This window comes from Dasypus novemcinctus, chromosome 9 (assembly GCF_030445035.2).
Source record: "Dasypus novemcinctus isolate mDasNov1 chromosome 9, mDasNov1.1.hap2, whole genome shotgun sequence".
Lineage (NCBI taxonomy): Eukaryota > Metazoa > Chordata > Mammalia > Cingulata > Dasypodidae > Dasypus > Dasypus novemcinctus.
In genome coordinates, this window is record NC_080681.1 from 75,113,380 (window position 1) to 75,128,182 (window position 14,803).

At 38.3% G+C, this 14,803-nt stretch overlaps 1 protein-coding gene across 3 annotated transcripts in view; it reads left to right on the plus strand.

Moving 5' to 3' along the window:
• Positions 1-14,803, plus strand: part of FYB2 (FYN binding protein 2) — a 172,756-nt gene that overhangs the window by 131,023 nt on the left and 26,930 nt on the right. For 2 of the 3 annotated variants that reach the window (XM_012527894.3, XM_058303512.1), the window contains exons 12-15: positions 1,632-1,695; positions 3,146-3,244; positions 6,055-6,083; positions 7,986-8,046. In XM_012527894.3, the coding sequence (XP_012383348.3) occupies positions 1,632-1,695; positions 3,146-3,244; positions 6,055-6,083; positions 7,986-8,046 (253 nt within the window). The remainder of the gene's footprint in view (positions 1-1,631; positions 1,696-3,145; positions 3,245-6,054; positions 6,084-7,985; positions 8,047-14,803) is intronic. The other variant, XM_023590845.2, reaches the window with a different exon arrangement.

Here is a 14,803-nt window from a genome sequence, read left to right on the forward strand (position 1 = left end):
GGCCCCCACCCTCCCATTTCTTACTACCCCACTCCTGTGGCTAAATTAATCTTTATCTTTCTTCTAATCTCAGATCAGTCATTATTCCCCCAGGAACCTTCTCCTAAAAAGTGTATAATTTCATAATACAATGGACCTCTTTTTCAGAGTACCTGTCACTATTGTAATTTTATATTTACTTACATGATCCTTTCATTAATAATTTTCCTTCCTCCTAGACTGTTACCTTCTTTATGTTTACCATTTTCTCCAGAACCTAGCATAGTGCCACGAATATGTTAGATATTTTAAAAATTCATTTTTAAAAGAATGAATGAAAAAAAACATTGCAGGAGGACTAATCAAATGCTATTCTGGGTGTTTTGGTCCTTCTTAAAATCCCAGAATTTTAGTTGGAAAAGTAACCTTAGAGATCACCAAACCCAGTACCCTAATTTTTGAAAGTAAACTGAGGTTCAGAGAAGTCAAGAGACTCCCCTAAACTCACTATGTGTTAGAGCCAAATTTTGAACTCGAAAATCTTAACTCTTAATCCAACCTTCTTTCCACTAGATTATGTTGCCAGGGTAAACTCAAAGAATATCCGTGTATATTAAGTTTATGTGTTAGGCTAGGCTAAAGCCATGCTATGAAGGCAGAGTTTTTTCAAGATGTATTTGTTTCTCCAACATTCAGCACAATGTCTGATGCTTAGTAGACTCTGACTATTATGTCTTAAATATGGTAAGGAGAGAAGGAAAAATTCAGTAGATAAGCCAGCTTTCTTTGATTAAATTACATCAGACTTGGAATTGGGGGTAGAAATGAATCATATTTTCCTTTATACATGCTTTTTAGAGATTTAATTACTTTTACCATACAGTTATAAAGATATATTCCTATGTCTCAATAAAATAGTTTTATTTTTTTCTATTTTATTTTTCTCTATTTTTTTAAAATGTTACATTATACCCCCCACTCCCCCATATACCCCCCACTCCCCTCATCCCACTCCTCCCACATCAACAACCTCTTTCATCATCATGGCACATTCATTGCATTTGGTGAATACATTTTGGAGCACTGCTGCACCACATGGATAATGGTTTACATTGTAGTTTATGCTCTCCCCCAGTCCACCCAGTGGACCATGGCAGGACAGCATCTGTCCCTGCAGCACCACCCAGGACAACTCCAAGTCCTGAAAATGCCCCCATATCATATCTCTTCCTCCCTCTCCCTACCCTCAGCAGCTACCGTGGCTACTTTCTCCACATCAATGCTATAGTTTCTTCCATTACTAACCACAATAGTTCCATAGTAGAATATCAGTAAGTGCACTCTAATCCATCCTCTATTCCTCCATCCTGTGGACCCTGGGATGGTTATGTCCACTCCAACTTTATATCAAGAGGGGGCTTAGATTCCACATGGATGATAGATGCAATTCTCCTGCTTGCAGATGTAGGCACACTTGGCTCCCTGGTGTGGTGGTTGACCATCTTAGTTTTATTTTATTGTTTTCTTAGTTTGGCAAACAGAAGAGCAACATGCCTAGCACATGGTACATATCAATTCTTTATTTTGTTAAATATGAATCTGAACTATTGCCATTATATGATGAATGAGAATATGTATTTTTTTTATTTCAGAAGAAAATATGCTAGAAATGTATGAAGATGTCTACAAAACAAAGAGCAACTACTCAAAGATAGAGTGAGAGTCCCTCTCTTTCTTGCCTTTGTAGGCTAACAGCATTTCCTTGTTAGTCTAGGAAAACCAGAGTTTAAGAAACACCTCTATTTACCCTTATCTACCTTCATCCTTTATGAAAGATTTGCATGAGAGTGGTAAAAAGCTATTGTAATGCAAAACTGCGAAAAAATAGAGTACTTATAATTGTGTGCAACCATATGCTACACATTTTAAATCACATTGCCTTTTATTTTGAGAAAATGTTCATCTCCATGAGTAGAGGACTTTGATATTGTGTTTGGAAACAAGTAAGAATGAAGAAGTAAAAAAATCAATAAAATTTGCTTCAATTCTATAGTTGCTTCTCCAGGATCAAGTCAATGATTATGACTTACCTGTGTCTTTGTAAGCTAATAAAGTTTTTTTGGGGTTCAATTTAAGATCTAGCAATTCAATGTTAAGAATATTATATGTTCAAATGGAGAATATCAAGTAGCAACTACCAGTCATCTCTGAAGATGGAGTAATTCCAATTCAATACAAACTTTCATCTCTCCCAAATGGTCTCTAATTTGCAAAATTTAGTTATTTAGGGCAAATTTAGTGCACTAATTAAATATCATCTTTAATTATTAAGGACACATTGTAGAAATGAAAAACAGCAATGGTAAAAATAAGAAGTTTGGGGGCAGAAGGAAAAAGAGGAAATCCTGGACTAGCCAGGCTAGACAGCTGGATGATGCAGGTGTATAACGCTCTACCCCCCTCCACACACACAAGAACAAAAGCATACAGGATGAGGAAGAATTTTAATCATCAATTGGACAACTAACTGGTCAGTATTACCACTGTTGTATTATCATTTAGTAAAATAAAAATCAGTGACATGAATTTCAGGAGCCAGGAATTCCTAAATTCCTATAATATATTTCTTTCTTCTTCTTTTTTCTTTGGAGGTACTGGGGAATGAACCCAGGACCTTGTACTTGGGAAGCAGGTGCTCAACCACTGAGCTACATCTACTCCCCAATGAGAGTTGGTTTTCATTTGTTAGTGTTTGTTTTTAGGAGGTACTAGAGATTGAACCTGGGACTTCGTACATGGGAAGTAGGTGCTCAACCCCTTGAGCTATAGCCGCTCCAATGTATTACTAATATAATTTGTAAAGTATGCTGCCCTGAGTCATCTTCTCCTGTAAAAGAAAGACTTTGCTCCATAGATTCTGCAAACTGGAGACCATTCGGGGAAGATGAAAATTTGTATTGAAATACAGTTACTCCCTTCATAGCTCACTGTTGTTTGCTATTTCATATCTGCCTCTAAAGCAAGAAGAAAAGCAAAGTTAAGATATTTTCCTGTTCTTCCTTAAGTGGGGTGTGTTTTGGAAATGAAACTGAAGCCTAGTCCTTTTTAATACAACTTTCCACCTCTAGTACTCAAATGCCATATTATATCCTCCGATTCCTCTTAGTTTGGATGGAAAAGAAGCACTTAAAAGATTGCGGCGATTCTTCAAGAAAGAAACAGATAGATTTAAAATGAAGAAAGATAAGTCTAAAGAAAATTTAAGGTAAAAAATTATTTTTATGTCTCTCTCCAGGAGAGAGTTAACGGTGTTGGCCTGGTTGTTACATAGCTTGATGTTCTCCATCCTCTTCTCATTGATAGTGCAGGGCTATGAGAAACTAAAGCCAAAAGGTCCTGGTTATCATCTCCTAAAAGTGGCATCCCTTTTGGAAAATAATTGATGAATGAATGTTATAAACAAGGATAGAGGGAAAGTGTTCACTAAGAAAGTTCCAGGAAATAAACTTTCCATATCATCTTCGGCATATATCCCTGTGGACAATAATCAGGGAATATACCTCCCTCTTGTTATAACTGTTACATGATTAATTATATCCTTTTATATTTTCTTAGCCTTACAAGTTCCAGGGGTTTACTCTAATTTGCCTCTCTTGAGAAAAGCAATATGTGGAGAGGAAAAATGAACTTCCAAAGTCTTAGACTTAGGTCACCTAGGCTAAGTGCCAGTTTTTCGGGAGGTTGCAAGTTGAAGAGCAGTAGAAAGAGATGGGAAATCTGGTTTCTAGAGTCTAGTCTCAGCTCTGCCATTTATTCAGGGTCTCCCTGTGAACAAATCACTTTCTTTTTCATGCCAAGGGCCTCAGTTCCCTCGTGTATACAATGGAAGGGACCTGGGTAGTTTTCTGGAGGCATTTTCTCTCTAATATACATAGATATAGGTGTAAGTATATATAAATCAGGAAATGGAAAGCAGGTAAGATAATTTGCCCAAGGTCATTATATAAGGTAAGATGGAAATATGTTATACTACCTTGAAGTTCTTTTCAATTAGAAAACTTCAGAATTATGCGACTTTAAGTTCAATTGTCTTTTGGATCTACATCTACCAAGAGATCCAAGAAAATTCAGGTTTATCAGTTGGCGTATTGACTATGGAAGAAGTAGGAGTTTAGCTCCATCTCCATCAGTCAGTGACACCTATGTACAAGGGGAGACCCTGGCATGGGGAGGTTAGATGGCTTTCTGGCAGAAATTTTTTGGCACAGTACCATGCGGCCCCTTAAAAATTTGATTCAGGTGAGCATATGACTTTTCAAAATGCAAATCTGATTTCTTTTTCCTCAAAATTTTTCAGCAATTCCTTACAACTTATAGAAGAAACATCCAATCTCTTTCCATGACAAATAAATACTTTTATACTCCCTTACTATCATCAGGTCTCTGCTCAAAATTCACCTTATACCCTTCCCTGACCATCCTTTAAAATGGCAAACCAATCCCCATCTCCAGCCCTCCCTGTCCCTCTTACCTTGTTCTATTTTTCTCCACAGCACTTATCACCATATATTTCCTTAACCGATATTCCATAAAAATCCTTGCTTGTTTTCAGTCTGCCTTATCCCCCCTAGACTAACTCCACTAGGGCAAAGATTTTGTCTGTCCACTGCTCTATCTCTACCACCTAGCATAGCAGGCACTCAATAAATAACTGTTGAATGAATAAATGATTGAGAGGAAGGAAATGTCATTACAGTTTTTTGTGGTCTCGGTTTCTAAGTTTAACTAGGAGCTTCCAGCACCCTAACCCAGATTAAAATGGAGGAAGGCAACGTGTTAAGAAAGGCGGCTCTGAGCAAGTGCTCCTTGAGTAGAGAACAGAAGGATATGCACTAACTAGTAACTAAGTACTTCACATGTGTTCTCTCTAATCTTCACACTAACCCACTGAGGAAGAAAACTGGATCTCCACTTTATAGATAAAATAATTAAGACTTCAAAAAGTTCCGTGATTTGCCCAAAGTCACATAGCAGGTGAGTGTCAGAACTGAGTCAAATTCAGCTCTGACTCCAACAACCTTGTTCTTTTTTCCTACCTTTTTTTGAATATCACAAACCTGACAGCTTGTCTGGTCTTACAGACAGTAACAGCACCATTCCTGTCCCAGATGTATTCATTTAGGGATGCTCATTCAATCCCAACAGTAACCCTATAAAGAAAGTTGCTGGTATTAATTTTAGAAATGAAGGTAAAGGTTAACTCATTTTCCTTAAAGTGCTCTTCCTCTGGACATTGCCTTACTATGTTCTTATTACAGTGTCATAATCATTTATTTTTTTATCTCTCTCGCTAAACTCCAAGCTGCTAAAGCTCAAACTGTGTTTGAACATTTTTACATACCCAACACTGATACTGGGCCTGGCCCACGGTGGCTTCTCTAAAATTAGTAGGACTAAACTTAAACAAAATGCTTAAAATACATGGGTTTTTCTCTCTCTTTTTCTACCACATCATGCTTCCTTCCATGTGATCTCCTCAACTGTGCGCTTTGAGGAGCAGCAAGCAATCTACCTGAGCCAATGTTCTCACCCACTTAGCTGTTTTCCATCTTTCCTTTCCACCTGGTCTGGAATTCACATCTTAAGTCACCCCTTTGGCTTAGACAAACAGGCAGGAAGCAGTGTCTCCAGGCAGTCCCAGTTAATTAATCTGCAGGGTTTTCCCTCTCTCACCCATACTTATCCCAGGTTGGATATATCTGATTGGCATCTTGGAAGATTAGAGGGCAGAAATAGGATTGTGTGGATGGAGAAAGGCTGGGCTTTGGTACAATCGGAAGTTGTTTCTAATTAAGACAGGAGGGTAAGGGCAGTTGCTTAAGGAAAATACGTTCACTAAAGAATGGTGGGAGGTGATGAGAACAAAGCTGCACGAGAGGTGTGCTTCCTATTTTGCCTAGAAGCCAGTGTCTGTATTGAGGCACCTCCTCATCAATATGTTGAGATGCATTAGAGAGTCTTTCTGCTGAACATGTCTTTCCCCTTTAACCTTTTGTGTCTTTTGTCAATCAACAGTGCATTTTCCTTTTCACTGCCTGATATAGGTAAGTGGCAATTGCTTATTACTGACACAGCTACTCAGCATTGTTTCGTTCAGGGACAGGGAAAGACAAGCGGTCCTCCCCACATGCCTACATTTGATGAAAAGTCAATACATAAATATGGAGAGGATATATTATTTTAGAACAGTATTTCTTACTTTAGGGAACGTGAGTAACATTTCTCAAGTGCCTACTATATATCAGGCTCTGTGGTAGATGCTCCATTCTTAAAAACCCAGCAAAACATATCATTATCCCTTTTTAGAGAGGCTCTAGGCGTAGCCCATAGTTGAGTGATCTGGCATTTGTAACCCAAGTGTCTCTGATTACAAAGCTCGTGCTTTTTACATATACCACACAGCCTCTTGGAGATTTGATAGCTAGATCACCCTAATAAAGACTTAATAATTTGAACATGATCACATTGCAGTATAAACCAACTGAACCAAGAGTGTGTCATAGGAATGTTGTTTGCCGTTGCCATTAAAACCGTGGTGCAGGGAGGCGGACTCGGCTGATGGATGGGGCATTCGCCTACCACGTGGGAGGTCCACGATTCGAGCCCCGAGCCTCCTTGACCTCTGTGGAACTGGCCCTTGCGCAGTGCTGATGCGCGCAGGGAGTGCCAGTGCCACACGGGGGTGTCCCCCACATGGGGGAGCCCAACGCACGGGGGAGATGGGGGGCGGTGAGCCCCGTGGGGAGAGCTGCCCGGTGTGAAGGAAGGTGCAGCCTGCCCAGGAGTGCGCCGCCCACATGGGGAGCTGATGGTCGGGCTGACGCAATAAGGGGAGGCACAGATTCCCAGTGCTGTTAAGGAGGATGGAAGCAGTATGCAGTGGGTGAATGTGGAGTGTTGGAGACTGGGGGCCGGGAGAGGGGAGGGAGAGAAATAAATAAAAAATAAATCTTTAAAACAAAACAAAAGAAAAAACACAAAAAAAACCATGGTGCATACATTAGCATAGTGCCTGACATAGAGTACACTCTCAACACAAGTTTAGAAAAGTTAAAAAAAAAAGAAGGCTATGTTTTTTGTTGTATGTTTATGGGATCTAGACATAGTCATTCATTTGATTCCACTCTGACTTGGCAATCCAGATGTACAATATGTTCTACAAATATGAATTTGCTGAACTAACAAAAATTATACATACTGGGTAAAATCATAGATCTCCCAATATATGCTTGGTCTGTGTTTTTTTTTAAAAAAGGCCAACTTAGAAACTTGGAATAGGCATGCATTGTACCTCATCCAAATTTAAAGTTATTGAAGAAAACAGTTAAAGCAATGTTAATGCTTATGAATAAGTGTACCAGAAGGTCTCAAATTTGTTTAAGAATAAATCACCTGAAAATCATGAATTCTTGTAGCACACCAAGGAATGGGGGAATCTTAAACCTAAAATGCCTAATTATGATTGTATACTGTTAGATTCAGTTCTATGAACAATAATTAGAAAGGGCCAGTTTCTAATATTTTGAAGTAATCATAGAAGGAAAAAATCAATATTAATATTCTAGTTAACTATTTTTCCCCTAGGGAGTAAGAAAATTATTCTAGTAGTACAGCATCTTTAGGAAGATGTCTGTTTGGTCTAAAAATGATTCTTTCACAACTCATATTCTTTTGGAAATCTGCATGAAATCAAATTGATATAAATGTATATATACATTTGAGATACTTGGACAGCTCACTGTTTTTTTAATCCCTTAGCTGTATTTCTTTCCAAATGGAGAAATTTTTTGTTTTTTGATCCTTCTAGCCTATGTGTATTCTATGACCAGATTTTAGTAAAACAAGTTAGGGGACACATCTAGGTAATTAGGTGACTGTATAATTTGGAAAGCCAGAGATTTTATAAACCATATGTAGTGATGTGACTATTCTGATCTTATCTCTAGAATTTAGGTCTCAAGAAATTATTATCTATGATGATGTGGACACAAGTGGAAAAGAGTCAAAGTAAGTCAGTTTACCTCCTTGGCCATCCCTGCTGATATTTAACCCAGTTCCTGATGCTTTGTTAAATATGATTGGAGGATCATCTCCAAGTTGCTTGGAGACTGAATGAAAAGTCAACTTGTGATATTCTGTAAACTTAGAAGGAGAAATAGTGAACGACATAGACGGTATGTGATTCTAAATTCACTGGAACTTTGGAACTGGTATTCTTTGCTTATCTTTGACTCTAGAAGACTTGAAGCTCCTTTTGACACAATATTCATTTAATAACTTCCAGTGTGCAAGGCACAAAATGGAAGGTAACAAGGGCTACTTGCCAGAACCTCTGTTCTTAAGGACTAAATGACTATAATCTATCAAAAAGGAAACCGTGTTTAAACTCAGTGCTCCCTCCTTAGCTGCTTCTGTTTTCTGTCCTTTTCCTCTCAACCAAATGGCTAAAAATAAAGATTTCCTCAGCTCAGCTTCCATTCTTCTTGCTGAGCTCAGTGCAATTAGGTTCTGTTCCTATTGTACCAGTGAAATTAATTTTAGTAAGATCACTAATGACTTCTTTGTTAAATCCAATAGATACTTTTTTTTTAAGATTATTTATTTCTCTCCCCTTCCTACCCCCCTCCCCCACCCCCATTGTCTGTTCTCTGTGTCTATTTGCTGCGTCTTCTTTGTGCACTTCTGTTGTTGTCAGTGGCACGGAATCTGTGTTTGTTTTTGTTGTGTCATCTTGTTGTGTCAGCTCTCCGTGTGAGCGGCATCATTCTTGGACAGGCTGCACTTTCTTTCGCGCTGGGCGGCTCTCCTTACGGGGCGCACTCCTTGCGCGTGGGTCTCCCCTACATGGGAGACACCCCTGCGTGGCACAGCACTCCTTGCGCACATCAGCACTGCACGTGGGCCAGCTGCACACAGATCAAGGAGGTCCCAGGTTTGAACCGCAGACCTCCTATGTGGTAAACGGACGCCCTAACCACTGGGCCAAGTCCGCTGCCCCAATAGATAGTTTTAAGTCCTTATCTTATTTGACTTCTTAAACTATTGACTATGCCATACTTCCAGGGGGAAATACTAATTTTCTCTAGGTTTTCTTTTTATCATTTTTCTTATTTCTCATCTCTTTTTGAATGGTCTCATTCATACCCAGGACTTCAATTAAATTATTGTGATGATATAAAAACCTACATTTTGAGGTCAGCTTTCTCTCCTGGCTTCTAATAAGCCTGTTGGATAACTCCATCTTAAAATCCACAGGGCAATAGAAACTCAGAGTACCCAAAATAATTCATAATCTCAACCCTCCCCACCCAAATCTGGTCCCTTTAATCTCCATGTTGATGATTATTTCAATAAATACAAAGTTGCTCCAACCAAAACCCCTTAGGCATTGTCCCTAATTCCTCTTCATCCCATACTCTGGCCTGTCACCCTCTATATCTAATAACTCTCCATTGTTTCCTCTCTTCATCACACTGTACAGCCACAGTTCAGGCCCTCATTGCTTTCTCAGTGGGCTCACCTCAACAACGGCCTGAATGGCCACCTCGCCTGCACTGCAGTTTTTTCTGTAATCTTTGTAAGGCACAAATGTGATCATGTCACAAAACCCATCACCTACTAGCTTAACAATTTTTAGTGGTTATCCATTGCCCTCAAAATGAAATCCAAACTTCTAAGGAAGACATAAAATGCATTTGTGATCCAGCCTCTGGCAACCTCTCAGCCTCACTTGACTCTACTTCTCACTCATCCACTCTGTTCTATTCTCCTAAACTCCTTGGTGTTCCTTTAACTCAATAAGCTGCACAGCATTTCCAAACCTTTGTATTTCTTGCAGCTTCAATAATTGAATATGTACTATGTGCCAAGAGCTGTGCTAGGTGTTGAATATAAAGCAGTGAACAAAACAGATATAGTTCCTACTCCTATCTGATTGGGAAGACAAATAAATGAATGGAAAAACAAATCTATAATTACACATTGGAATTTGCTTTGCTCTGAAACAGGATATTTTGAAAGAAAGTTGATATAGGGTGTATATATTGGGAGGTGGTTGATACTTGTTTTAGAGTAGTTAGCTGGGGCAGGCATCTCCAGAGAGGTGACAAACTAAGAAAAAGAGAATTTTTCTAACTGTAACACATTTTGCCATAATTTCTGCCTGGTTAACTATTTTATCAACTGAATTCAGATCTTCAGGAAGCTCTCTCTGACCTTATGTGTTAGGGTTAGGTACCTCTTTTTTATCAGAGCATTTCTCTTACATTTGTAATGGTCTGTTTTCTTGCCTGTCCTCCCCTCTAGACTGAGCGCTCCCTGAGGAAGGGATTCTGACTAAGATCTATATCATTTTGCCCTAAACTAAAGCATAATTTGTTACATCAGTTAAAAAAGTAAGAACAAAATAATCTGGAACCTCAGAATAGGTAGTCATTTCTGTCCTTTAAGGAAACTGTAAAAGTCTCTGTGCCAAATTAAAGCTGGAAGGATAGGTGAGCATTGGACATATGGTGACTGGGGAGCAAGAGGAAAGAAGAGAAATTGAGGGTGAGGGGAACAGCCTGTGTAAATGGAAAACATGTGGGTTTTTTTTTGGGGGGGGGAGTTTCATTCAATCCTACAGCTTGTGATCAGGAAAGAAGCTGGAAATGTACTTTGGTGTGAGATAGGGGGAAAATACATTTATGTTTGTAAAACTTGAAAAAATCAAAACAAAACATGAAATGTGGAAGTTGTAAAGCATGATAAAACAAATTCCCCTGAACCCATCATTCAACTTAAGAGCTAGAATACCTTAGCCTTTCTACCTTGTGTACCTCCTCTAGCCTTTCTTAATGCCTTTCCTCCAAGGTAACTACTCGCCTAAATTTTGAGTTTTTCATTTATTTGTTTTAAAAATAGTTTTAACAAACACAGATGATAAAAAATATATTGTTTGGGAGCAGATGTAACTCAAGTGGTTGAACACCCGCTTCCCATGTACGAGGTCCTGGGTTCAAACCCCGGTACCTCCTAAGTACAAACAAGCAAACAAATGAAAAAAACAACTCTCATTGGGGAGCAGATGAAGCTCAGTGGTTGAACATCTGCTTCCTGTGTGCAAGGTCCTGGGTACAATCCCTGGTACCTCCAAAAAAAAAGGAATACAAATTAAGAGAGAGAGAGAGATTTGGGATTTGAGCATTATAAAAATAGTATGGTGCTATACATAGATTTCTGCAGCTTCCATTTTTTACTCAAATAAAATTCATCCTTTTTGGCCATCATAACTGATTCATTTTTCCTGCTTAGTAATATTTCATTGTATATAGACACCATAATTTAGTTATCCATTATCTTTTGCTGGGTATTCAAGTAGTTCCTAATTTTTTGCACTTATGAACAATACTGCTACAAATATTCTTACTCATGTGAATGCGTGCAAGAACTTTTCTAGGAGGTACACTTAGAAAAAATTAAGAAATGCTAGGAAGCAGATGTGGCTCAAGCAGTTGGGCTCCTGCCTACCACATGGGAGGTCCTGGGGTTGGTTCCTGGTTTCCTGGAGAGGATGAGCAGAACAGCGAGCTGGCATGACTGGCAGGTGTGGCAAGCTGATGCAACAGGATGACACAATAAGGAGACACAAAGAGGAAAGATAATGAGAGACACAACAAACCAGGGAACTGAGATGGCTTAAGCAACTGAGCACCTCTCTCCCACATGAGATATCTGGGTTCAGCTCCTGGTGTCTCCTAAAGAGAAGACAAGCAGATACAGAAAGCACAGTGAATGGACGCAGAGCAGACAGTGAGTGCAAAACAAAGGGTGGGGGAGATAAAAAAATAAATGAAATAAATCTTTAAAAAGAATGCTGAGTTGTAGGAAATGCAAATTCATGAGAAAATGTCAAACTGTTCTCCAAAATGGCTGTACAGGGGAGTGGGTGTGGCCCAAGCGGTTGAGATCCTGCCTCCCACCTGGGAGATCCCACGTTCAGTTCCCAGTGCCTCCTGACACAGAAACAAACAATAAGCAAAATAGATGAGGTCCCAGTGCCCCTGATACCTCAAAAAAATAAAAAATAAAAATAAAACAAAAACATAAACAAAGTGGCTGTACAACTTTACATTCTTTCCAGTAGTGTATAGGCCTGCCCATTGACCCACATCCTCACCAACACTTAGCATAGACAATTTCTTAATTTTTGCCAATTTATTGGCTATAAAATAGTATCTTATTGTGATATTAATTTGTATTACCTTCAGTACTAATAAAGTTGAACTCTTTTTAGTATGTTTACTCATCATTCCTGTCTTTTTGTCCATAGAAGTCTGTTCATATCTTTTGCTTATTTTTCTATTGGGTTGCCAGTCTTTCCTTATTATTTTCTAGGAATTTTCATGCATTCTGGATACTACTCCTTTGTCAGTTATATGTGCTAAAAATGTTTTGTCCCACTTTGTGGCTTGGCTTTTTATCTCTTTCTAATCTTCTGATGAATAGAAGTTCTTAACTTTAATGTTTTCTATTTTTATCAATTTATAATTTCTGATTGTTGCTTTTTATATCTTCTCTATCCCAAGATCATATATGATATTCTCCCATATTTTCTTCCAAAATGTTTAAAATTTTGCCTCTTCCACTTAAGCTTCAGTGCCAGCTGGAACTGAGTTTTGTATTTGTAATGAAGTAGAGATCCAATTTGATTTTCATCCATATGGATAAATGTCCCAACACCATTTATAGAATTGTCCCTATTTTCCCTGTTGATATGCAGTGCCATCTTTGTCATATAAAGTTTCCATATATCTGAAGGTCTGTTTCCAGGCTGTGCATTCTATTCCAGTGGTGACGTCTATCTTAATTGCATTGTGGTCTGAGAAAGTAGTTTATATATCAGTACCTTAACATGTTCTGAGACATGATTCATGCTAGTATATGGTCAGATTTTGTGTACTTAAGAAAAATATGATTTCTCTAATTTTTGGATACAAAGATCAATTTCTATCCTTTAATACAAGTGTATGTTAAAAAAAATAGTATGTACCTAGCTCTTACTGTGTGCCAAGCACTCATTCATACATTATTTAATCCTTACAACAATCCTGTGAGGTAAATAACCAGTTTTACAGAATATAGACTGAGGCAAAGAGGCTAAGCAACTTGCTCAAGCTCACATAGCTAATAAGTGGTGGAACAAGAATTCAAATTCATGCAATTGTACTTCTGAATCCATTCTCTTTACTTCTATACTATTCTATCTCCTAGTGAAGCTATTTATCTTTAAGTCAAATTTGCCTGCTATTAATATGCCCATCTAAATGTTATTTTAGTATTTTCCTAGTATGCATTTTTAACCATTTTTTTTTATTTGAGAAATTATGAGTTAACAAAACAACCCCCCATACTGTTCAGGATTCCCATATGTCACCCCACACCACCACCTTACATTGTTGTGACACATTTGTTACAAACCTAGAATGAATTTTTGATTCTTTAATTTTCTATTTTCCATATTCTTATTCACTGAGTCTGATAAATAGCATATAGCTGAAATTGGCTTTTAAAAAATCCATTCTGACAATTTGTCTTTACTCCTACCTTGCTCTTGGCCTAAGGTACAGTCTTCTGAAATACTGAAGTGCTGATACCAGCATTTTCTTAGGACAGACTTGCCCTTTATTCTTGAATGTTGCTTTCTGCTTTCACTTCTGGTTTCAGCTTATTTGATGGGGGCTGCTAGGGTACTCTGTGTAGCACTTATATCTAAGTGGGGTAAAAAAAAAAAAAAGCCCATGTTATCCAGGATCTAGTTATTCTGTACTGGGAGATCCTTTTCTGAATATCCTTCTGCTCTGTTGTCAAATGAGGAAGTCCAGAAGAACTCTGAGCAAGAGGATAATATAATCATAGCCATGCTTCAGAAAGAGTAACCAGACCCTTCTACGACTGCTTTGAAGGGGAAGTCAGAAGTAAGACATATGTTAGAACATGGTTACTATTTCTCAGGTGAAAGATGATAAAAAATATGTTCTAGGGTAGTGAAAGAAATGAAGGCAAGGAGAAGATACTTCAAGGGGGGACTTAACTGGATTTTATTAATAAATTGTGATATCTTCTGGTAGGAACCATGTCCTACTGTTCATCTCCATAACCCAGCTCCTAATACAGCACCTAGGACATGATAGGTACCTGGTAATATTTTATGAATAATAGTGACCACATCACTTAGTCCTATCACATTCTGACCAATTTCTTTTTCATGTGATAATGCAAATCTTTTTTAGTTTGACCTCAGAGAAACCAATCACTAAAGGCATTTGCAGCCAATAGAACATTGAAGGAAAGTAGCAGAAATTGGAATAAGAAGATGATATGTAAGTTCTTGTAGCTTGGCTGGTTTGCCTGCCATGTTTTGATAGGTATTAGACTAGGGAGTAGCCTGCACAACCCTGGACTAAATTGTTGCTAGATAATCCAGACCTCTGCTTTTCTTTTCTTTTTTTCTTTTATTCTTACCATATCTCTTAGAGAGTCAGCAAGGAAAGGAAGAGAGGCAGGGGATCTTACAAAGCTCATTGGACTAGCAGTTAGACAACCAGTTTCTACTTCTACAACTTTCTAGCACTGAGACCTGGGTCATGTCATCTTACTTCTCTGAACCTCGGTTTCTTACCCCAAAATGGTAATAACAACCCCTATCCTGCCAATTTCACTAAGCTTTCCATCTAGATCCCTGAAAAGTTTAAAATATGTTGACAAAGAAGCAAAGATTTGAACA